We start from the raw sequence: 23,794 nt of genomic DNA, 5'->3' as shown, positions 1-23,794 counted from the left end.
TAAAAGACAATCCAATGATAGTATTAACTTTCTGATTTCTTATATGATAGCTGATCTCTGATTAAATTTAAAGACATGAATAATAGAAACAAGTTAAAGACTGACAAATGACAAAGTATCTTAATAATATTAATATTTTGGGCATCATATCTTCATAATAATTGTGAAACAACTCCTAATAATTGAGAAGTAATCATTAACTTTTATAAAAGTATTTTCCCTAGGTTCTAAAATCTGGAATTCAGCATAGTAAAGCAGAAACAGTATACATGCAAAACACTTAGCATGCTTTAGGTAACCAAAAATCTACAAATGATGATGCATATTGTGCTGAAGAAAACAGGCCTTCCTAACACAATGTGGTCACAGTAAGGCTTATGGTATCTGATTTTTTTTTTTAATTTTTAAAAATGAACTATTATTTAAAATAGTTTTAGGTTTATAGCAAAATTGAGAGAAGGTAAAGAGATTTTATTATTCATAAGAATTTCATGATTATTGGAAAGTTATTCAGAGTCTGAATACTAATACAATAAAGCTGATTGAAGCACTGAAAAAAATTAGAACTGAAACATGTACATTATCTTTTAAAGTTTTTTTTTTTTCAATAGATATGCCAAATACATGCAGCAGTTCTATTTCTTTGGGCTTAGGATGCAAGTATGATTTAACTGTATACTAACTGCTTTATGTAACAAAAACATTTATCTACTGTGAAATGACATTAAATTGCCATCAAATCAGAATTTCACTTTCAGTCAGAAATGTAGTAAATTATGCCACAAGGAATCTTATTCGCACAACTTTTCTCTCAGATATTTTCTGAGTGCAGTATTGTGAAGTGTGGCAATGATACTATTATCTCTAAAAAAGTAAAAAATTTTTTTTCTTAAAGATAACAGTAATAGTGCATACTAATTTTGGCAGTTTTTTTTGCCATAACTCAAAACAAAGGCATTTATTAAAATTAGTTGATTTGCTAATTGTTAAATTTGAATCAACGCATTAAGAAATAGGCAGCTAGTGATCAACTGTGTAAGTTGCTCTTTCCTTAATGAATTTTTCAGACCATTTACGAGTCAGTTCCAGATAAAGACCTGGTTTATGAGGGCGGTAATCTAGGTACACTGTATTACTGGTTCTTTTGGGAACAGCTTTTTCAATCTGAGTTCCTTCATGCCACTCATTAAAAGAGGTGATAGAAATTAAACTGGGGTGGGCCTGAAGTGCATCACTCAGAGCAATTTCATAGTACTTCCCATTGATTCGGTTCCGAGTGTTTTGAGTATTCCATGGACGGATGCTGGTATCTATGTATCCTGGGCCCACACTTGGGATAAATATTAAGTTGTGCTTATCACAAAAGAATTTTAGGCTAGCCCAATTCTGATGGGATGAGCCATAAGTAAAGCCATTTGTGGCAAAATATGTGTAAATTCCATCAAAACCACTTTGAAGAATATCGTGTTTATGTTTTTCTTCTACTAGAAGTGCAATAAACAGTCCATCATAAGGCGAATTGCGAATACTCTGAGACCCTGAGGTGGTTAACAGATTGGCCCATGTTTCAGGCTTGGTGATGTAAGAATCATAGACATAAAACACAGGAAGAGCATTGCCGGTCCTCGTCTTGTACCTGTAAAAGGCTGGATGATTTCCATACCTGAAACACAAGCATATGTAAAAGTGAAATGAATATTCCTACCTCATCTGCCATAGACAAAAACTGTTTGTTTAGGTACTGAAAATGAAGGATCAGTGTGTTTTAAGCACGTTGCTCCATTTCTTCAGGGAATCCATTATATAATTAAAAATGCATTTTTAATTTTACACATTACAAAATTAGATATGGGATACTTTACCAAACAAGAGATTAATTATCTCATATTCAGATTTACAAATGATGACTAATGCCATAAAAATCCTATTATTTTCTATATGAATACATAAACTGCTTTTTTGTATCAGTAATACGTGTCTCAGTGAGATTGACAAGTTTCTTTGTAAGAGTATGGCATCTGTCACAGACTATTATCAGTAAAATTCTTTAACAAAATGAAACCATATTAACAAATTCTTTGTAATCAGACTAGATATAAATCAAAATATTAGCCATGGGTCCAGTGTTATAAAAGTAGTTCACATTTCATAATCTGAACCTTCTGTTTAAAAGATACAACTCTGTATTTCTAAGTTTTAAAAAATAATATCAATTTTAAATTTTAATGTGATAGAAATCCTAAAAAGCCTATAAACATATAAAACAGTAAAAATATGAATCTTTATTCATACAGAAACTGAACTGTAAGGGATTTCAGAAATGTTTCTCAAAATGATTATGATGTTCATTCCAAAGAGTTTAATTTTATTAAAAATGTCATTATCATAAATCATTCAAATCTCTCAAAAATAATTTAATGTACTCTTCTTATAACAATAATTATTAGTGGATCATATAATGGTATTTATAAACATTGAAGAAACTCACTTGTCTATAATATACTTGACATTTTTGTACATGCTTTGATCATCTCGATTGCTATATGGTTCTATGTGAAAAGTGACCTAAAACAACAAAAAAATCAATTAGAGAAAAAACTTTCTATAATGTAGAAATAATGAAAATATATTCTACACATTTAATAAAGTGATTCATTTAATAACCTTAATTTAAGATGAATATTTATTGAACACAGACATTACCAGAGAATTCTTAGTAATAACATTTACTAAGAGTTTCTTCACCTAAATAATATACTAAACATTTTATACTTATCACCTCAGTTAATCTCTGCAACTCTAAAAGGTGGTTACTGTAACTATTTCCATTTTATAAATGAGGCAATCAAAATTAAACTAGGTTCAGTAACTTGACAGGTTAGAAGCAATACAGGCAATCATGCTCAACCACTGTGCAATGTTTTTGTTTATATGTTTATTCCTTATAAAATATACCTTATTTATTTATATTCTATATAAGATATATAAGGATCTACTCTATATTCAAACATATTCTTTTCAAAAAGTGTAAAAAAAAATATGGTCCAGAAAAATCTGGATTCTTTTTTCAGGTGTGTGACCATTAAGTTTTATACTTAAATAGAGTTAATAGCAAATTTCTTTAAATGACAAATTCTTCTACTTAATTAAAATAGCATTTTACAAAATAATCTGCATTTAATTTGTAATATTATTCAAGGAATAAGTAATGAAATTACTGAAAAAATAATATACACTAGTGCTATGAAGAACAATAATTTCCATAATGCCTAAATTACTGATGGGGGTTTATATGTCTCTAAGACAATAGTAGAAAACAGTAACTAAAAATATTTTTAAAATGCTGTGCACAGATTAAAGTTTTTTAACTAAAAAGGTCAGCTGTACATAAATCAAGAAAAACTAATTACGGCTGTTAAAACCATTTTGTATGCCATTTCTAAATAGTAATGTAGATAGTACAGATGATAACTCCCATGAATGAAAATCTATTTAAGACTTCTAAACAAAGATTATGAGGATTTTCACTTTTATTCTTAATTTCACTGACTTATCAATGGTAATTAAAATATTTATGGAAATTAATTTATTGATAATGTTTTAATTTTAGGTTTCAGGCTCTATGAAGTACTTCTGGAACTAGAGACTTCTAGTGCAATATAAAACTGTGTTCAATTACCCATTTAAAGCAAAAGGTATTTTACGTTAATCAGTGTTACTTGTTTTCACAGATCAATTTTAAAGTCAGATAATATTTAGTGAAAATATAATTCCCTACTTTTAATAAAATGAGATTACAGTTTAACATTATAAAGGAAGATTTTTGTCAGTAATAAACTAAGGTCAATTATATTTTTGCAGTATATTGTTAGTATTGCTAGTGTAGTAACTACCAGGGCAGTTTGATTTTTCAGTAACTTTGGTATTTGCTTTTTAATTTAAGTTGAAAAAACATTGTCAAGTGTACAGGTATTTTTATACTCTTATATAATGTTACTTTGGGTAATTCCTCCTTCAGATACAACATTGTATTTTCTAAATTTCCATTTTATATTTATAAATGATGCCATATTTAAGAAAATACCCTATATCGAAATGAATTTAACTTTAAAGCTCAAAACTATAAATGGCATGCTTCTTTTGTAAAGTACAGATTAACATATTTGCAGTAAATGCAAAAAGCCAAAACATTCCTCCAATTCATGCTTCTAATTTTGACCTTGCCAGTCTCTTCTCTACCTTGTAGCCAAAGCGAACTTTCTAAAGTGAAAATCTGACATTCTTCTCCTTCTCCAACACCTCCATTCCCTACCTTCACCCCTACACACCCTCCAACCTCCACCACAACAATAATGAGGTAGGCCTTCCTACTCCTATGTGGTACCATAATACTTTGTACTTTTCCCTTCATGCAATTTACTTGTCTTTGTGTCTGATCTCCAATAGATTGCAAGGTCTCTTAAGAACAGAGGTAGTATCTTCTCAATATTGCCAGCATCTGGAACAGTATCTGGCACATAGCAGGCAAGGAATGAATGAATGCATGCATAAATAAATGGATGAATGATTTTCATGCAAAAAGGGATAATTGTCAAATTAGACTGTAAGCCTTCCATTTATACCCAATTTAGGTAAGATTCACTAAGTTTTCACCATAAATTTACCATATTAATTTAGGAATAAGAAAAAGGAAAAAGGAGCGGTCATGGATAATATGTTTCAAATGGATCTGAAAAATCATTTTAAAAAGAATCATGGACATCTTTGTGTGCAAACTTCACATAGTCAAAAATCTGTATAAGTCTTAAAATCAGATATAATGATGGCTCTAGAGCCATATGTAAATAAATAATGGATGCTGATACACCGTAACATGTGATTTATGCATATAGCAGAATGAAAATTTGCTACTTTAACATAAAATACTAAATTTATTAAAATGCAAGACCATAAATGACTGAGTTGGTTCTTTCCCCTACAATACTGAGCAAAGGGAAAGGACAATTGGATCTCCCTGATTTTCTTTTACCTAAATGGATGATGTGATTCAGTTGGGTTTTGATGTCATGATGCTGTATAACAAACAAGTCAACAATCTCAGTGGCTTGCAAAGACAAAACATTTGTTTCTTGAACATAAAGGTATGAATTGGCTGTGATGGCTATACTCTAGGATGCGGATCATGTTGAAATCAACTCCATGTATCTGTCACTCTGGGTACTTGGCAGAAAGGGGCACGATCTTCTCCGGTAAAAGAACAGGAGCACAACCACACAAGCACATGGTATACATTATGTTTTCTCACATCTTGTTAACCAAAGCAAGCCATGAGGCCAAACCCAACATCAATGGGACAGGAAGTATACTCTTTCCATGGAGTGGAAGTAGAACAGAATATTTGCTAAAAAATGACAGAATCTACCAAACATCTCTATCATGTTTCACTCAAAAGATTATTTCATTGCTGTGTTCTTACTGGTATAGGATAGACAGGATACAGTGGAAAGGATCCAGCTCTGATTTTTATATTCTTTGCAAAACCAGCCTACTCAATAACAGTATAAGTAAGTGCTCTAGTGAATATGCAGACAAGTATATAAAAGAACAGATAATCTAAATCTCTCTGAAAAATCATGATTTAGATTTTAGTTTTACTCATTTACATTTCCAAAAAAACAACAGTCCAGATTTGTTAAGGATAATGCAAAACAAGTAACCAAAGCACCAACCATTTGTCATTCGTGCTTGTTTGTTTATAATCTAAAAAGCATTCACCCAAAATGACTCTTGGTTTAAGTTAATCAAAATTGAAATTACAAAGTAATTAGTGACTAGTACTAGTTAAAATATTGTTGAACATTGAACAACTAAGCCCAAGCAAAGAATGAGGAACACATCAACGAAAATTAAAGTAGAATTAATATATTAGAGCCATTAGAATATTTTAAAAATAAAACTGATACATGGAAAAGGTTTTTTGGGGGGGAAGGGCTAAGCAAATTAATATTAATCAAACTGGGGGAACAGGGCAGATTATTTCCTTGCTTTAAAGAAAAGAAAAAAAGAAAAAGAAAAAAGACATGTTACTAATTTTAGACTTAAGAGTTTAGTGGTCAGTTATGTGCATTTTAGACTTAAGAGTTTAGTGATCAGTTATGTGCATTGTAAGCCTCAATTTATTTGCACCAAATTCACCAGCACATTAATTTTTTTGTATCATATTGCCTTAGCACTTTATAGATTTCTAGTAATGCACTGTCATTAATTCAACATCTTAACATTCCTTTACATTAGCAAGCAAAAGGAAAGTTTTCCATTCTTTAAAAAAAATTACATTTTAATTATAAAACATATCTGTTCCCCAATAACACAACAGAAATCACAGAAAAATATAATAAATAAAACTATCTTATGGTTTCATCCTGTCATTTTATAAATGAGGGGGACAATCCGAGAAGATCAAGGAATTACTATCAGATTCCAGAGGTACTCAGCTGAGACGAGCTCCAGTCTCATGGTTCCAGGTCTATTCTTCTTTGTACTATAAAGAGTTCCTCCCCAGACACGAAGCCAAGAAATTGTTCTAAAAATTTTGGAAAACATTAGTCTATCAACTTCCAAATTTTTCTGATCATTAGATATAAAATCTGAAACAAATACTGTTGGGAACATTTACATAGGCAATTAGCCATTGAGATCTTTTCCATAGTCTCCTACACAAACTTCAAACAGGAGAAAAAACAATCTATCCTCATGCACCAGAACATTTTCACTTTACCTTTAAACCTCCTGAAAGAACTAAAATAGCCAGTTTCTGGAGCTCCCATCTCCCAGGATTATAGCAGGGCCGGGACAGAAGAGTGGCCCTTGGACCTGTTTTGTAGAAGATAAATCAATCATTTATCCAGACTCAGACTGGGTGAAAGAACCTGGAGGCTTGCCTGTTTGCAGATTTCAAATGCCAATGGAAACTCACTGAATGGCACTGAGGGACATGGCAGGTGACAGCTCTTGCCAGTCAGCTAATTTGAGAGATGCTGTCTTAACAGTTTCAGGATTGTAAAGTAGAAAGAGGAGGCAGCTTTATGGACAGAAATAAAAAAGGCTGCCTATTTAGCTATTTCTCTCTCCCTAGAGTTCCATTTCTATTCCCCAATAACTACTGAATCTCAAAGTTGCAAAAGAAAAATTAAAAGTACTTTATCATATTTTTATTTGAAACAAAATATTTCAGCAGTGATCCACATCATCTCTTACAGAGCTCAATTACCAGTATTGGAAAAACCAGACTGTTTTCCATTAGGGTATATAAACCAAGAAATTATAGAACAAATAAAAAGCTCCAGCAATTTTTAAGAGTAGCAGCAATCTGAGAACTCAGAGTAAATGATCCCTAGTTAAAAGACACTATAATTTACATTTTCATTAAGATTTGCAAACACATTGTATTGAATAAGAATAAACGCTAAGAAACATAAGCAATCAGAGGATAAGTAAGGGATATTAGATATGAAATATGAATACCTAAGGACATAGGACAGAGTGGAGAATGCAAAATAAAAAAAAAAAACTATTGTAGATTTGCAGATTTCAAGTCTAGTATCACAAGGACAAGATCATGAATAAACATTCCTTTTATACTTGATTTTAAATGATTCTTGAATTACATATTAGATCCCCATATTGTCTTGTTTCCAGACTGTCTTCTGTTTCACTGATCTCTTTCTCCATGCTGAGAATATAATGTCATATCCTTTATTTTAATTACCACCATTTTTAGTATATATTGTTATCTAGAAATACAAGTTTTCTACTCATTAAAAAAAAGTTTTACTTTATTCCAACATATTTATAAACTTTTGGGGATAAAGTCTGTCAAATTCTGTATTTAAAATTGCATTGGAATTGTGCTATCATTATAGGATAAATATGTTGGTTTTCTGTAGTTGCTAGTCTCCAAGATGGCCTGGATTCCCATCTCCTGGTATTCACAACTTTGCAGTTCTCTCCCTCTTTGTGCCAGGCCTGATTTATCAGTAAATAAAACAAAAGAACAGAGCAACAGTGATAGTGTGTCATTTCTAAGATTAGGTAAACAAACAAACAAACAAACAAAAAAAAAAACGCTGTAGCTTCTATATTGGAGACTGTCTCTCAGATCTTTCACTCTGGGAAAACCCACATGGAGAAGAACTGAAGCTCCCAGTTCAGCAGCTGCAAGGAGCTTGAGGCCTGTCAACACCACATGAGAAAGCTTAGATGACTGGAGCACCAGCCAACAACTCCCTGAGAGACTGTGATTGAACCAGATCCATCCAGCTAAGCCACTTCTAGATTCTCGACCCTTAGAAATTATGAGATAATAAATGTTTGTTGTTTTAAGCTACCAAGTTTTGATGCAATTTGTTATGCAGCAATAGATAATGAGTATGATTTACACTGTATTTCAGTCACAGCAATCAACTACTTCTCAAAGGTTGAATAGAATTACCAGGTATATCTGGTGCTTTGGGGAAGACATTTTTCAATTACCTTTTATTTTTTTTTTCTAGGACAATTAGTAAATTCAGATTTTTTTAAATCTCTGTCTGCACCAAACAATTAACTTTTTAAAACATTTTCCTAGAAAACTACCCATTTCTTATAAATTTCAAATATGCTGATTAAAAAAATCTTAAACTCTCTTCTGCACCCCCTTTTAATTTTTGATATTATGTTTTCTCCATTTTTTTTCTTTTTTAGTCTCACCAGTGGTTTGCCTATTTTTGTCTTTTCACCAAAAGTAGAAAAAAAAATTAAGATTAATTTATCTAGGTTACTGATTTTGTAGGTTTTCTATTTAATTAATTAATCTCATACTTCATTCTTATTAGCTCTTTCTCCTACTTTGTTTTATTAAATATTATCCATGTCCCATTGGTATTGATAATACAATAATCTCAGTGCTGTTTATTTTTATATCATCTTAAATTTCAGTTTTTACTTTTTCTTTAAAACAAGTGTTATTTTTAATTATAATATAATTAAAATTTTAAATAATTTATACTTTTTAAATGGTTTGGACTTAATCATTAACTCTCAGTAGTATTGAATGTGGTCAGAGAATGCAGACTCTATGGTTATAATTTTTAGAAATTTATTAAAATTAATGTTGTCACCTACTACATGGCTAATTTTTGAATATTTTAAAAACACAGTTTATTTTTTACTCAATATAAAATTATCCTCTGTAGTGCTATTTAAATCTTTTAATGATCATTCATATTTGTTTCCATGATTCATTAATTTCTTAAATAAATAAATAAAATCTTACGCCACGAGAAATTTTTTTCATTTGTAACACACCTTAGGATCTGGGTACAATATACTTGATCTTTCAGCTGTCTTCAGACTTTGACCTGCATTCTATGCGTACATAGGTGTGTGTATATATATGGTAAATAAAGTTAAAATGAAAATCAGATTTTGAAAAATATTTGAGCAATAGCTTATTTTCTAAATATTTTATATGTATGTAAAGTCACACGGTTAACAACATTTGATTTTAGTAGATCTTTGACATCTAAGAAATTTAGACACATAAATCTTCCCTAATTTCTGTATTATCTTCACAAAAGAACCTTTCAATCCTCTTTTTCTGCTAAAACAATAGGTTAATAAAAAAACATGGTTAAAAAATAATAAAGAATATCTAAAATATAATTTCAACAAGGTTTGGAACTCATATTAATTACAAAAATTTTCTTTATGAAATGAATATAGTACTATTAACAAAATCCTGTCATTAGTTTCACATTGGTTTTAATTAAAATGACTGCTCCAAACATTGTTTTTACTATTCTCTTATCCAAAAAAAACCTTATGTATAGCTTGAAAATAAAACAAAATACCTTCAGATTATATTTATGAGCTTTATCCAAAATAGTTGGTACCAAGTTATCAGTAGGTTCTCCATTCTCATCATTTGACTCAGGTGGGTACCAAGACAGGGCTAGTACACCTAATAGAAATGATCAAAAAGAAAAGAAAAAAAAAAGACAGGAACATGAATGACTGCACGTATTCTGAAAAAGGCAGAGTTAGTACCAAACAGTTAACAACAAAAAAGAAACATATTCTCACAAGAGGTTGTTTTGTTATGTTCCTTCAGAATACATATGATTATTTGATTACTTTGTAGAGTCAATATCTACAACTTCTTTATCAGATATTCATACATTTTTATAAAATTAATAGGCTATAATTTTTAGAATAAGTTTTAGGTTTACAGAAATATAGAAAAGAAAGTATGGAGTTCTCATATTCTCACCCTCCAACCCCTCCATCCTCCACACAGTTTCTCTATTACTGATATCTTGCATTGGTGTGGTACAATTGCTACACTTGATGAACCAACATTGATAGATCATTATTAACTAAAGCCCATAGTTTATATTAGGTTTACCCTTTGTGTTGTAGTACAGTTTTATGGCTTTTGTTAATCTATTCTATCATATGCCCACAATTACCGTACCAGACAGACTAGTTTTACTGCTCTATAAACCTCCTATGTTCCACCTATTCATCCTTCCTCCCTCTCCCCCTTCCCCTGGCAATAACTGATATTTTTATGTCCATAATTTTGCCTTTTCCAGAATGCCATATAGTTGGAATCATGAAGTATGTAGCTTTTTAGAATGGGCTTCATTCATTTAGCAATTTGCCTTTTAGGTTCCTTCATGTCTTTTTATAACTTGATAGCTCATTTATTTTTACTGCTACATAATATGCCATTGTAAGGATGTGTATCCATTCACCTACTGAAGGATATCTTAGTAGCTTTCAATTTTTGGCAATTATGAATAAAACTGTGATGAACATTTATATGCTGCTTTTTGTGTGGATCAATATATTTTAACAGAAGATTTAAAAATAGTAAAATAATTACAGTTCCTCTCTGTAGTACCTACTTATTTTTAGACTAATACATTACAAAATAAGTGTTAGAAACATAAATTAGCATAACTGGAGACAGAATATTTAAAATCAACTAATTCAAAGCATCACTACATATATAAAAAAAAAATGGAAGGTCATTAGAAAGATGGCACTCATTTCTGGATCAATCAACAGATTCTTTAAGACAGAGAAAGAAATAACAATGGTGCCAAAAGAGAAGCATGTGGAAATTAGGAAATGGAAGGTCAAAAACTGCTAGAGAACTAAATTTTAAGACCTAAATTTTGTGGTAGCCCTGCTATATACAGATAAGTCCCATCTAGAGAAACAAAATAGGACTTTCACCAAAGTTAATAGAAAGGAGATAACTATGTCCTATCAACACTGAAAATACGAATAGCAACAAGAACATGAGAGATAGAAAAAAGAATCTATAATATAATGGGCCTCAAGAAAGCTCTGGCTAGCTAAGCAAGGAGTCATAACTTAGAGAAGAATGTTTGAAAAAAGCGTCTGGAGACAATTAATCCAACATTCAAGCTGCCTACTAGCTGAGCTTATAAGCAGAATGCCACCAATGAAAAGAAGAATGACAATAAAAATTTTCACAACATGGGAACCTATAAAAATTTTATTTTATGTAAAAAATAAATGAAAAGAACATGAGAAAAAATAAAAAAGAAAGAACACACAACAGAAAGAAAATTATGAGCAAAGCATTCTTCCATCAAATTAAAAACAAGATTCCTATTTCTAATCATAGTGGACTAGTCCTTAATAACAGTTGGTCTAATAGTAGACAAAACACTCCTCATGAAAATAACCAAAATTATTAAATAAAACATGGAGAACAAAAAATTTCTTAAAGCCAAAGAGCTGAAAAAAGAGTAAGGAATTACCTGACCAAACTGAAGGGAAAATATGAAGCCAGATAGAAAAGTGAGCCAGGAAGTTGATTTGCCCCAAGCATAACTGGCAGAAGTAAATCAACTCTCAAAACCAGTGGATCACATCCCAGGTTCACAATGCTTGTGCAGTCCTCTAGCTTTAAACTTAATTTAAGGTGATCCAGGACTGGTATTCTCAAATGTTACCAAGCAAAAAGCAAAAGCACTTCTTCTCTGGAAGAAGGCACCTTCTCTAGGCCTCAAACTATGCAAAATATTTTTTTAAAAAATAATGAATAGTGACAGAAAATTATCACTTTTGCCCTTTTCCTAATTCATCTATTATTCTTGTATCTCTTTTTTCTGAAAGGCAGAGTAGTATAGCAGAATAAGCATGGGCTTTGAAAATGTATTCAAATATATCATCACATATTAGCTATATGAACTAAAGGCAAGTTAACGTCTTGCTTCTGTGGCCACACCATCAAAACACAGATAATTCTTACCTTTCAGGATATGTCCAAAGTATCCACATAAAATTCCATTACCTAGACTACCACGTTCAATAAATGTTGGTTCCTACCATGCTCTCTGTGCTTTCCTCACATTTTGCCCTCTCTCCAACCATACCCACCTCCTAGCATGTGCACACACATGTACACACATACATGATTTTTTGCATCTTAATACTATGATCTTCATTCTGCCCTTTCTTTACTCTTTCTTCAGCTTCATTACATTCCAGTCTCATGTTGCCAAAATGATACTCATACCAGTTATATAAATTAATATTAAAATGAATTTTAAAAGTTCTGTTCCTTATTCAACTGGCTACATTTCAAATGCTCAATGGCTACACATGGCCAGTATAATCCATTGTACTGGCACAGATAGCATTTTCATCATCACAAAAAGCTCTACTGGACAGCATTGCCACATTATTCTGATTATCCTAACACACTAACCACCTCATTCTAATCTAGTGATTTCTTTTCCTCTCTTATCCTCTCTGTGGGTATACTCTAAGGTTTATTGAGAGTGTTCTTTCTTCTCTTTTGCCCTGTTATCATACTTCAGCTTCTTTATTGCATCAATTGTGACTTCCATATATCTAGTTCTATTCCCATACTGTGCTCCACAGTCAAATTTATCTTTATACTGTGTCTTGTGCACTATACCACTCATCAGTTCTGAACCAAAATAATGATGGTCCTACTCCTGAAGAAGACTGGGTCATTTACAATTGTAGTGAATCCTTGATAGTAACCAGAAAGTTTTCTCTAAGATAAGCCAACAGAGTATCATTTATAAGTAAAATCTACTACTCTGAATTTCTATCATTCTATTATAATTGCTTAGCAAACTAGGATACTTTTAAAAGTCCATTCTTGGAATGCTAGCACACTAAATGCAAAAAGAAAATGTCATATCACTCATTGCATCCCTTTATAGCAATAATTGCAGGATCTACAATATAACTGATACCCAATAATATTTTGTTCAGTGAAGTGATGTATTTAAATAGGGTAACGGTTAAGAATACAGGGTGTAAAATAAGATAGGCCTGGGGAATAAAGTCCTAATTCTGTCATTTGATTGATGTGTATCCCTAGGTAAATTATTTTATTTAAGTTTTCACACTAGTAAAATGGGGACTAAAGTCAGTTCATAATTCAAAAGTCTGTTTTAAAAATTACAAATGAGAGAATGCATCACACAGAGTAATAGCTCCCAAAAGTTGAATACAAATAAGATTTAATAACACTAAGACAGTATAATGGTAAAAAAATTTGGATACCTTTAACTCCACAGAGATTGTAATGGGTTCTCATATATATAGAAAACTTACTTAGTGCCTTTATCAAACATTCTTTCAAATTTAAGATTCAACATAAAGAAAGGCGAGTCCATTTCTTGACATAAAACGCTATAATCACTGTCCTACTCAGGGTGACACACTTTCAACAAAAAATTACAAGGCACATATAAAAGCAAGAAAAACAATGCACTGCCAAGAGACAAAGCAACCAACAGAACCAGATTCATATATGAAACAGATATTGGAATCACCAAAGAAAGAATTTAAAACTACTGAGATTAATGTGTTAAAGGATTTAATGGGAAAGGTAGTCAACATGCAAAATCTGGTGGGAAATATCAGCAGAGATGGAAACTATAGGAAAGAACCAAAAAGAAATGCCAGAAATGAAAAACACATTAAAAGAAATGAATAATACTTTCCATAGGCTCATCAACAGAGCTGAAGAATCAAGAAAATTTAAGGCAAATAAAAAAAATGACTCTACCCAAATTACCATAATGAGAAAAAAATTTGGAAAAAAAACAGAATGATGCATCCAACAGTTGTGAGATAAATATTAAAGTTCTAGCACACATGTAATTGGAAACCCAGAAGACGTATAAGGTTTACTTGAAGAAATAATCACTAAAAACTTTGCAAATTAATGATAAATACAAAGCAGCAGATTCAAGGAGCTCAGTGAACACAAAGAAGGATAAATACCAAAGAACAACAAGAATAACAACTAAGCATATCATTTTCAGATTGCTGAAAACCCATAAAAAGAAAAAAGAAAAAAATTGAATGGGGCCAGAAAAAAAAAAAACCAATATGCACAGAAAAATGAAAATATAAAAAGATTTTTAAAAATTATGGCAGACTTCTCATTAAAAAGTATAAAAGACTAAAGACAAAAAAAAAAAAAAAAAAAGGAGTAACACTGTCAAAGTTCCAAAAGAAAACAAACACCAAAAACCCCCAAGCCTGCCCAATTCTATAGTGGATGAAATATCCTTCAAAATAAAGGATATAAATAAAACTTGAAATAATTCATCACAAGCAGATTAGTACTGTAAGATACTAATACAGTAAAATAAATTTTTGAGATAGAAAGAATATGATATCAGACATATGCCTGGTCTGTACTAAAATATGGGGAGCACTAGAATGGAATAAATAATTGTAACAAAAAAATTTCTTACTTTTCTAATAACAATAAAAGTCACCAGATAGTTAAAAAATGGTAGCCAGCAAACTATAACCCATAGGCCAAATCTTGCCCTCTGCAGGCCAAATGATCTATAACTTTGTTTACATATTGTTTATGGTCAGTTTCATATTATAACCATACACTTGAGAAGTTGCAAAGACGGCAGTGGGTGGGGGTGGGGGGCGCAAAACCAAAAATATTCATTAGCTGGTCCTTTACAGAAAATATTTGCCAACCTCTGGTGTAAAGTAAAAATAGCAGTAATGTATACTTTCTTATCTAATAGGAATTATGACAACAACAGCAAAAAATATTGGAGGGAAAACTTGGGAATATTAGTGGTGAGGACTTTATATTACACATGAAGTGTACGTCATTTGTAAGTAGACTGTGATTATACAAAGGTATATTTGGTAAATTCTGATCTGTGACTATAAATAATATGCAAATATCTCAGACTAAATGGTATCATAAAAATTGTTCAGTTAATCCAAAAGAAAACAGAAAAAGAGAAAAAAAAGGAAACAATACATAGAACAAGAAGCTGCTAACAAGAGAGCAGATTTTAATCAATCCATCCACATCAATAATCATATTAAGTGAAATGGTCTAATCACACCAATTTAAAGGGAAAATTTTCAGGTTAGATTAAAAAAAAAGCAAGACTCAATCCTATGGTGTATGCAAGAAAACCACTTAAAGTGTAAAGAGATACCTCTTCTTTCCCATTTGGATATCCCTAATTTCCTTCTCTTGCCTGATTGCTCTAAGTCAAACTATCACTCTTTGCTGATGATATGCTCTTGTATCTAGAAAACCCCAAAGATTCCACCAAGAGACTGCTAGAATTAATAAATGTAATAAATTCAGTAAAGTCTGAAGTTATAAAATCAATGTACACAAATCAGTAGCATTCATATACACCAACAACAGTCAAGCTGAGAACCAAATCAGAGACTTGATACCTTTCACAATAATTAGAAAGAAATGAAAATATCTAAGAATATATTTAACCTAGCTCTCTACAAGGAGAGCTAGGAATAACTGAGGAAGGAAACTGCAGATGATGTAAACAAATGGAAAAACATATCATGCTCATGGAACAGCAGAATCAACATTGGTAAAGTGTTCACACTACCTAAAGTGATTTACAAATTCAGTGCAATCCCCATCAAAATACCAACATCACCTTTTGCATATCTAGAAAAAATAATTATATGTTTTGTTTGGAACCAGAAAAGAGTCCAAATAGCCAAAGTAACCTTAAGGAAAAAGGACAAATCTGGAGGCATCACTTTACCAGACTATACTACAAGGCTATTGTAACCAAAACAATATGGTACTGGCGCAAAAATAAAGACATAGACGAATAGAACAGAATAGAGCACCCAGATATAAAATAACCCATATATTGCCATCTGATCTTTGACAAAGTAGATAGCAATATACACTGGGGAAAAGAATCCCTATTCAATAAATGGTGCTGGGAAAACTGGATAGCCACGTGTAGAAGATTGAAACAGGGTCCGTATCTCTCACCACTCACTAAAATTAATTCAAGGTGCATAACAGACTTAAATCTAAGACATGAAACCGTAAGAATTATAGAAGAAAATGTTAGAAAAACTCTTCTAGATATCAGCCTTGGCAAAGAATTCTTGGAGACCCCAAAGACAATCACAGCAACAACAAAAATAAATAAATGGAATTTGATTAAATTAAAAAGCTTCTGCACAGTCAAGGAAACAATCAACGTAGCAAATAGACAACCTACAGAATGGGAGAAAATATTCACATGCTATACCCCAGAATCTACAAAGAACTCAGGCAAATAAGCAAGGAAAAAAAAATCAAACAACCCCATTAAAAAGTGGGCAAAAGACATGAACAGAAGCTTTTCAAAAGAAGATAGACTAATGGCCAATAAACATATGAAAAAATGCTCAACATCACTAATCATCAGAGAAATGCAAATCAAAACCACAATGAGATACCACCTAACCCCAGTGAGAATGGCCTTTATCAAAAAGTCTCGAAACAATAGATGCTGGCGTAGATGTGGAGAGATAGGAACACTTATACACTCTTGGTGGGACTGCAAATTAGTGCAACCTCTATTGAAAATAGTATGGAGATGCCTCAAAGAACCAAAAGTAGACATAACCATTTGATCCAGCAATATCACTACTGAGTATTTACACAAAGGAAACAAAAAGTCATTTTTATCAAAAAGACTCTTGCACTAGAATGTTTATTGTAGCGCAATTCACAATCTCAAAGATGAGGAATCAACCCAAGTACCCATCAATTAATGAGTGGATTAATAAAATGTGGTATATGTACACAATGGAGTACTACTCAGCCCCCAAAAGAAAACAAACTACTACCTTTTTCAACAATCTGGATGGAACTGGAGACCATTATCTTAAGTGAAGTATTGCAGAATGGAAAAACAAACACCACATGTACTCACTATTAAATTGTAACTAACCAGTCAGCACTCATGTGCACAGATGGAAGTCAAACTCAACATAAATCATTGCAGGTGGGGGAGGGGGGTGCAATCATACCTAATGGGTACAATGTACACTATCTGGGTGATGGGCATACATAACTTTGGCTCAAGAGATACAAAAGCAATCTATATAACCAAGAAATTTGTACCCCCATAATATTCTGTAAAATAAATAAATAAATAAATAAAAGCCAAAAAAAAAAAAATTTGCAAGGATAGAGAGGACCTGAATAATACTACCAAGCACTTGAACATTTATAAGATACTTCATTCAAACAGGTGCGTACCTTTAAGAAAAATCATTGATCCGTAAACTTAAAGTGGGAGAATTCATTGTACTTTATGCAAATCAAAATTTAATAAAATTAAGATGGAGAATTAAATTAGAAATCAATAAAAGTAATATATCCAGAAATGCTCCAAAATTTAGAAAATAAATATACATTAAAGACAGTGTTAAAAGGTGATGGACTGGATGTTTAATTTGGAGGTATAAATTTAACAATATAATATAATGTGAAGGCCAACTGGTATTAATAACAGTATTACACAAAAATTGTTTATATACACACACACACATACAAACACACATACATAGAATAAAATAATTACCAATGGAAGCAGAACGCATTTGTCTCATGTGAGTTTCTATAACAGAAGGATCCCGAGAACTGTAACTTCCCAACTCAGGATAAAAGCTGGAGCCAATGTCATCCGGAGGGTTGTGTCTCCCTTGTGGATAATTCTTGGCTATTCTAGGGTCCCAATGCTCCAACACTGGATGGTTCCAATGTATATATTTACCATCAAATTGTGGATTTCCATACCAACTGTAATAAAATACATGTAAATAATAATTCAGAGGTGGTAGTTCTTCCAGGTTAAGTTCAGAGGCTTTGGAAGGTTTCATAGTGATTTCAACACTTTTTAAGTTCTTGCTATTTGTTTCACTGTTGATTCTGTCGCTCTTTTGGGAATCAAAATTTTTCCCCAAATGATTAGTTCGCTGATGAAGTTCTGGAAGAAGGTCAAGTCCGAAAGGAGCTCCAAAAGTAGCTGTATTTGGTCTCAGCAATTTTAAACCCATCATCAGAGAAAAAATAAATAGAATAAAAAGTGACAAAATGATGCAAGTCCTTCTCCGAAACTTTGCCATGATGACATACTTTAAACTCCAAAATAGTAAATGTTTTGCTGCAATTTATTGAAAAAAGATAATTAGTCAGTGGTATCAGCAATATTTTCCGATATATTCAAAATGAAAATTAAAATCCATAAAGTTCATTACATTGAAAAATTAAGAAAGTACCTTGTGATATTAATTATGTCATCAAATACTGATGCCTGCAAAAGAATCTATATATGGCTAAAGTAAATGGCAATATTGATTTGGAAATATCATCCTTTGCATGCCAATTGCAAATAGAGAAACCTTTTGGAATTTTAAGAAAATGAAATATTTTTCATCATTTCAACAGATTTTGTGTATACTGAATATAGAAAAAGAACACTCTGAGTATATGACCTAAAATTTTCTACAGCTAAGTGTAAAATTTAAAAATCACAGTTAATAAAAGAAAATGCTTATGAGTAAATTAAAAGCCTGGCCATTAAATGGATTTTCAAAAAACTATTTTTTTAAATAACAATTTCACAAGAAAGGAATAATCATATATTTTCAATGACATTTTAAAATGTAATAGAATTGGACAAAATTAAAAACATGACAGTAGAGAAAAAAAGAATATTCATTCACAAGTTAGATATTCCCACTCTTTTAAAAAGTCATTAATTTATAACTTTGAAAATCTTCTTGAACAGAGGTTATAAACATTGCACAGGATAGGAATAAAGGGATGATAACCATTTTGGTCTGCCACTATAATTTGTTGCCCTGAAATTTCCAAATTATTTACATAACAATAAATCCTTCCCTTTGCTTAAAGTAAGTGAGAATTTTGACAAAACATGAAGCAGAAAAAAAATTTTTGTGGATGCAATATGATCTCAACTAGATTAAAGATACAAAGTAAAGAAATATACTTAAATGTGTAATATTAATAGTTACCTTTAGGTGAGAAAACACAGTCATACCTTCTTACTCTGTCTTCTAAAATTAGAGCATAATTTTCCTTCATAAGGAAAAAAGTTTGGGTAGGTATTCAATAAGGAAATAATAGTAATTAATGCTGAAGAGTCACAGAGAATGGGAAAAATAACTAATGGATTTACAAATTATTAAGACATTGATTTTTGAGATGTTGACTTCAGCTGAGTAGTAAGATATATGAAGATCAGGATGCATGATGAAAAGAATATTGATCTTGAAATCTGAAGATGTAAGTTCAAATTGTCCACATTGACCTAGTTATATGATCTTGGATAAGTCACTTATCCTCTTCTTTAAAAAGAGCATAATATCTATTTTGCCTACTAACAAAGTTGTTCTGTGAATCATGCAGGATAACATTTGAGAAAGAAAATTTTTAAGAGCAATATTTTAATCAAACAGTAAATACTAATTGAATTTAAGAGTAAATGAAAAGTAGAGAAATATAGGAAACAACTCTGAAACTTTTCAAAATTTGTTAGGTTCATTTCTCAGATCTATACATGAATACAAAGTACATGTCCATTTATGAAAGCTCCCTTCTCTTTTTTTCCTCCTGCTGCCTATAAATGTGATTTGTTAAGATGTTCCCTCCCCTTTCTTTTCTTTTTACATTATTTCATTCATTCACCTAAAATGTTTATCAATCATTATAGCTGATCCACCAGCTCAATCTTAAGAGATGATCCACTGGCTCTATCCCAGCCTCCCTATTTCAATTAACAATAAGTCATCCCAACCTAAAAAAAAGCCAACTAGAATTTGATTTAATATATGGGCTTTCTAGTTCAAATACCTGAGTTCAAATTCCAGCTGTGCCATTTTTTTAGTTATTTGACCTATACAAGTGACCTGATCTTTCTGTGCTTCTTTCCTCATCTATAAAATGAGTTAGTACCTCACTCATAGGATTTTTGAGAGGATGAAATGAGTTAGTATTGTAAAAATCTCAGAATCATGCCTAGTTTAGTGTAACACTAAATAAATGTGAACAATTATTTATGACAATGATGGTGATTATTAAAGATGGTGTCTGACAAGCTATTAAAAACCAATCAATTTTATTCTAAATGCCTATTCTCTATAAGGCCAACTTTTAAAATACCACTCACCTTTCAAGTCACCTTTCAAGGCTGAAATGCTGCCTTTTCTTGATACCTACTTACTCTCTCATATATTCTATAGTTACAATATTATCTAGTTTTTAAACTTTTATTTTTCTTACATTATATATATATCATGCTATACAGTTACATGTTTTATATCCCCTACTAGATTGCTCCTTAAGCATCAGAAATAGTCTTTATCTTCATACTTTAGTAGAGTCCAACATATCTTATACATAGTGTTCATTAAGTGTTCAGCTTACACAACTGAATTTCCGGTCCTTTTGTTTTTGATATTGGTATATATTTGGGCAGTATACATATAAACAGATTCTATTGACTATATACACATTTGATATGTTTATAGTCTATATTGACTATACTATATAGGGAGAATCATATATATATGTAAAGGTCCAATAATTTTAAAAATCCATTTTAATAAGTTATCTTCAACATTACAAAAACACGATAGCCCTTGAGACGGCTAAAACGTCTGATCTTGCAGGAAAGAGGATGTTATTTTGCCTCAACAAAAGAAAGATGCTTTTGAAGTCAACATAAGGAAAAAAATTACAAGTTAATTGCAGATGTACAGGTTTCCAAAGCAGGAACCTACTCAAGGTATTGGCTATTGAAAATCTGCTCTCTTTTCAAAAGACATTTTACATAACTCAGAAGTCATACACCATATGCTCTTTTGTAGCTATTGTTTCTATTTTTGAGTTTTTGTGCTTTTCATCTTTTGAAATGCTAGTTGACTTGGAGGTTGAGTGAGGTCTAATAAAAAAAAAACAAACTATTAGACATATCCAGCTAGCTAAGAAATTCAAGAGATCCAGAAACAGGGTTATATCAATTATTATTTCAAAAAACATTTGCTGTTATCATGTAACTCAGAAAGCCAAACAGATTTTATGCTTTATTATTAACTAAATTACAGAGACTTTTGGTGCTTTTTATTTTTTTATATTGTTTTTTCCTAATTTTATTCTGTATGAAGCCACTGGAGATAAATATAACTAATACTTGAAGACACACCTGCAAGTTTCAAAATCAGTTTCTATACCAAGGCTTCCTTGCCCAGGTCAGTTTTATTGTAAACACTTGTACCTGCTGGTTAAGAGAAATTCAGTTAGCATAATCTTATCCTTCCATTTTAATCTTCACAACCTACAACGTAGAACTTCTTTTTAACATCATGTTACAGATAATGAAACTGAACAGTTAGTTGATAACTTTTTAAAAGTCTCTGGGCTAGCCAATGGCTACGTAACCTGTCAGAGGTTAGGGAACTAGCAAGGGGCAGACCAAATTTGGCTCTTGAACTCAAGTTCTTGTTTTCATGCTATTCTGTCTTCCTCTTAGTACAAAGTATTAGTCAAACCAAGTTTAGAAAATATATCACAGTAATTTCTGTGATATGGATGAAAGCGGCTGACATGTGGTCATGTTTTCATTTAGATTTATGGAATTAGACAACAATGATTAACTGATACCTACTCCATAAACTTAATCTAAAGACAGCTTATTTCACTTATTTTCTGACCATACTCTCATTAATCACACAAATAACAGCAGCAATTCTGCAAACGTTTTTTGTAAAGAGCATGAAGAATCTACAAACTCACAGCACTCCAGCGTTTTTTTCAGGTGAGCTACATAAAGCTCAATATGAATGGAGTATTGCCATCAAAGTGATTTGCACACAACTTAGTATCAATATCTAGATTTTATTTTGTATTTTTCTTTCAAATTACTGCAAAAATACTTTAACGTAAACAGCCCATTCCAGTGCCATTTGTCGTTTTATCAAGATCATATAATTAACATTATCTTCCTTTATTTCATTTTTTAAAGCACTTTCACATATTCCCCTAACACATCCGTAGGGTCTTGCAACAATTAAACAAAACAGTGTAACTGCCTGTACTTCAAGTTGCGTCACTGGAAAACGGAAAAACAAAACACTAGTCCAAAATAGTTGCATCCTGAGACTTAGCAAAGGATAAGTCTACGATGACAGTGCCAAACACGTTTACAGGAGAGTGGAAAAACCATCTCCGCGGTGGCCTCCGCTTCTGGTTTTCTTCTCCCAGTGCCCAAAGGAGCCGGGAGACAGGCGACAGCGACCTTCCTGCCGCACCCTGACCCCAGTAGGCCTCGATCCTTTCACTTTCCCAGTCGGCTCAAGGCTGAGACGCAGTTTGGGAGTACAAGGTACAGGCTTTGAAAAGGTTTTCACCTGTCTCCAAATTTCCCACTTATTGGGGAGGGAAGGAAAAACTGAAGCGACAGGAGGTTCTGCTCCAAAGAGGAGGAGAGACGAGCCTTGTGGGGCCGGGATAAAGCAGGGTAACAGGCAATAAAACTAACTAACCTAGACAAAAATAGGGGATAAGAGCGGCAAGGTGGGGTCGTTAGGGGTCTCCAGACTCCCCGCTCCGCACCTCCCGCTGTCCGCCGGAGGGGCGCCAGGTCAAGCGCAGGGTCAAAGGGCGTCTGCAGAATGCGGGCAGTAGATTGGCTGGCGGGCGAGCGCGCAGGCGCTCGATGTAGAACTCGTGTCCACTGCAGCCGAGCTGCGGAGCCCCGAATCCTGCAGCTACTCACCCGGGTCTGGGGATCGGCCACCATCGGGGACTCGGCCGGCAGAGCGGTTGAAGCTGGGACTACAGAGAAAGCCACGGGCACCACGCTGCGAGCCCAGCCAGCCCCACCTCCCCTAGGGCGCGCGCAGGGCGTTCCGGGAGACCTGAGGGGCGGGGACCGAGCGGGCTCGCCGAGTGGGCGGGGCTCGGTGTCTCCCAGCGCGGGTCCCGGACTCCGCAGGCAGGAGGCACGGGCCGTAAGAGGGCTCGGCCATCGGGGCATTCTTTACACGTGGTTGGAGTCAGGCTGGACTGCCGTCCTGTTTCTGCAGCTAGAGATCACTCACCCCTCTCTTGGAAACAGTCTTCTAAGGCTCAGCCGGAAAGCTCTAATAGAGCACAGTGTTTTGGTTTTTGTTTTGGCTTGTTTTTGATGCGAGGCATTCAAAAGTTGCTTTTAACTCAGGGACACTGGTGGTTTTCAAACTTTGAGGAACCATTTTGGTTTTTTTTTTGTTTCTTTTTTTAATGGAACTTTACTTGGAAGCCCAAGGAAGACAGATGAAAGATGGCATTTTAAATTTGCAAATGTATAACATCACATTTGTACTGAAATACTTAATATAAGTTATTGAG

General features: G+C 32.8%; 1 protein-coding gene across 2 annotated transcripts; it reads right to left on the bottom strand.

The window, feature by feature from the left end:
- Positions 1 to 531: 531 nt before the first annotated feature.
- Positions 532 to 23,280, bottom strand: MANEA (mannosidase endo-alpha). 2 transcript variants are annotated; one of them, XM_069487870.1, is made up of 5 exons: positions 23,181 to 23,280; positions 17,964 to 18,545; positions 9,891 to 10,000; positions 2,489 to 2,565; positions 532 to 1,663 (listed from the first exon to the last, which is right to left on the bottom strand). In XM_069487870.1, the coding sequence occupies exons 2-5, from the start codon at positions 18,505 to 18,507 to the stop codon at positions 1,021 to 1,023; spliced, it is 1,374 nt and encodes a 457-aa protein (XP_069343971.1). In that variant the 5' UTR covers positions 18,508 to 18,545; positions 23,181 to 23,280; the 3' UTR covers positions 532 to 1,020. The 2 variants fall into 2 exon arrangements, with proteins under 2 accessions (XP_069343971.1, XP_069343972.1); XM_069487871.1 differs by having other exon boundaries at positions 17,964 to 18,181; positions 23,181 to 23,231.
- Positions 23,281 to 23,794: the final 514 nt, after the last annotated feature.

This window comes from Eulemur rufifrons, chromosome 15, assembly GCF_041146395.1.
Source record: "Eulemur rufifrons isolate Redbay chromosome 15, OSU_ERuf_1, whole genome shotgun sequence".
NCBI classification, from domain to species: Eukaryota; Metazoa; Chordata; class Mammalia; order Primates; family Lemuridae; genus Eulemur; species Eulemur rufifrons.
Note: the sequence above shows the minus strand (reverse complement) of the source record. Positions and strands in the feature narration are given on the sequence as shown.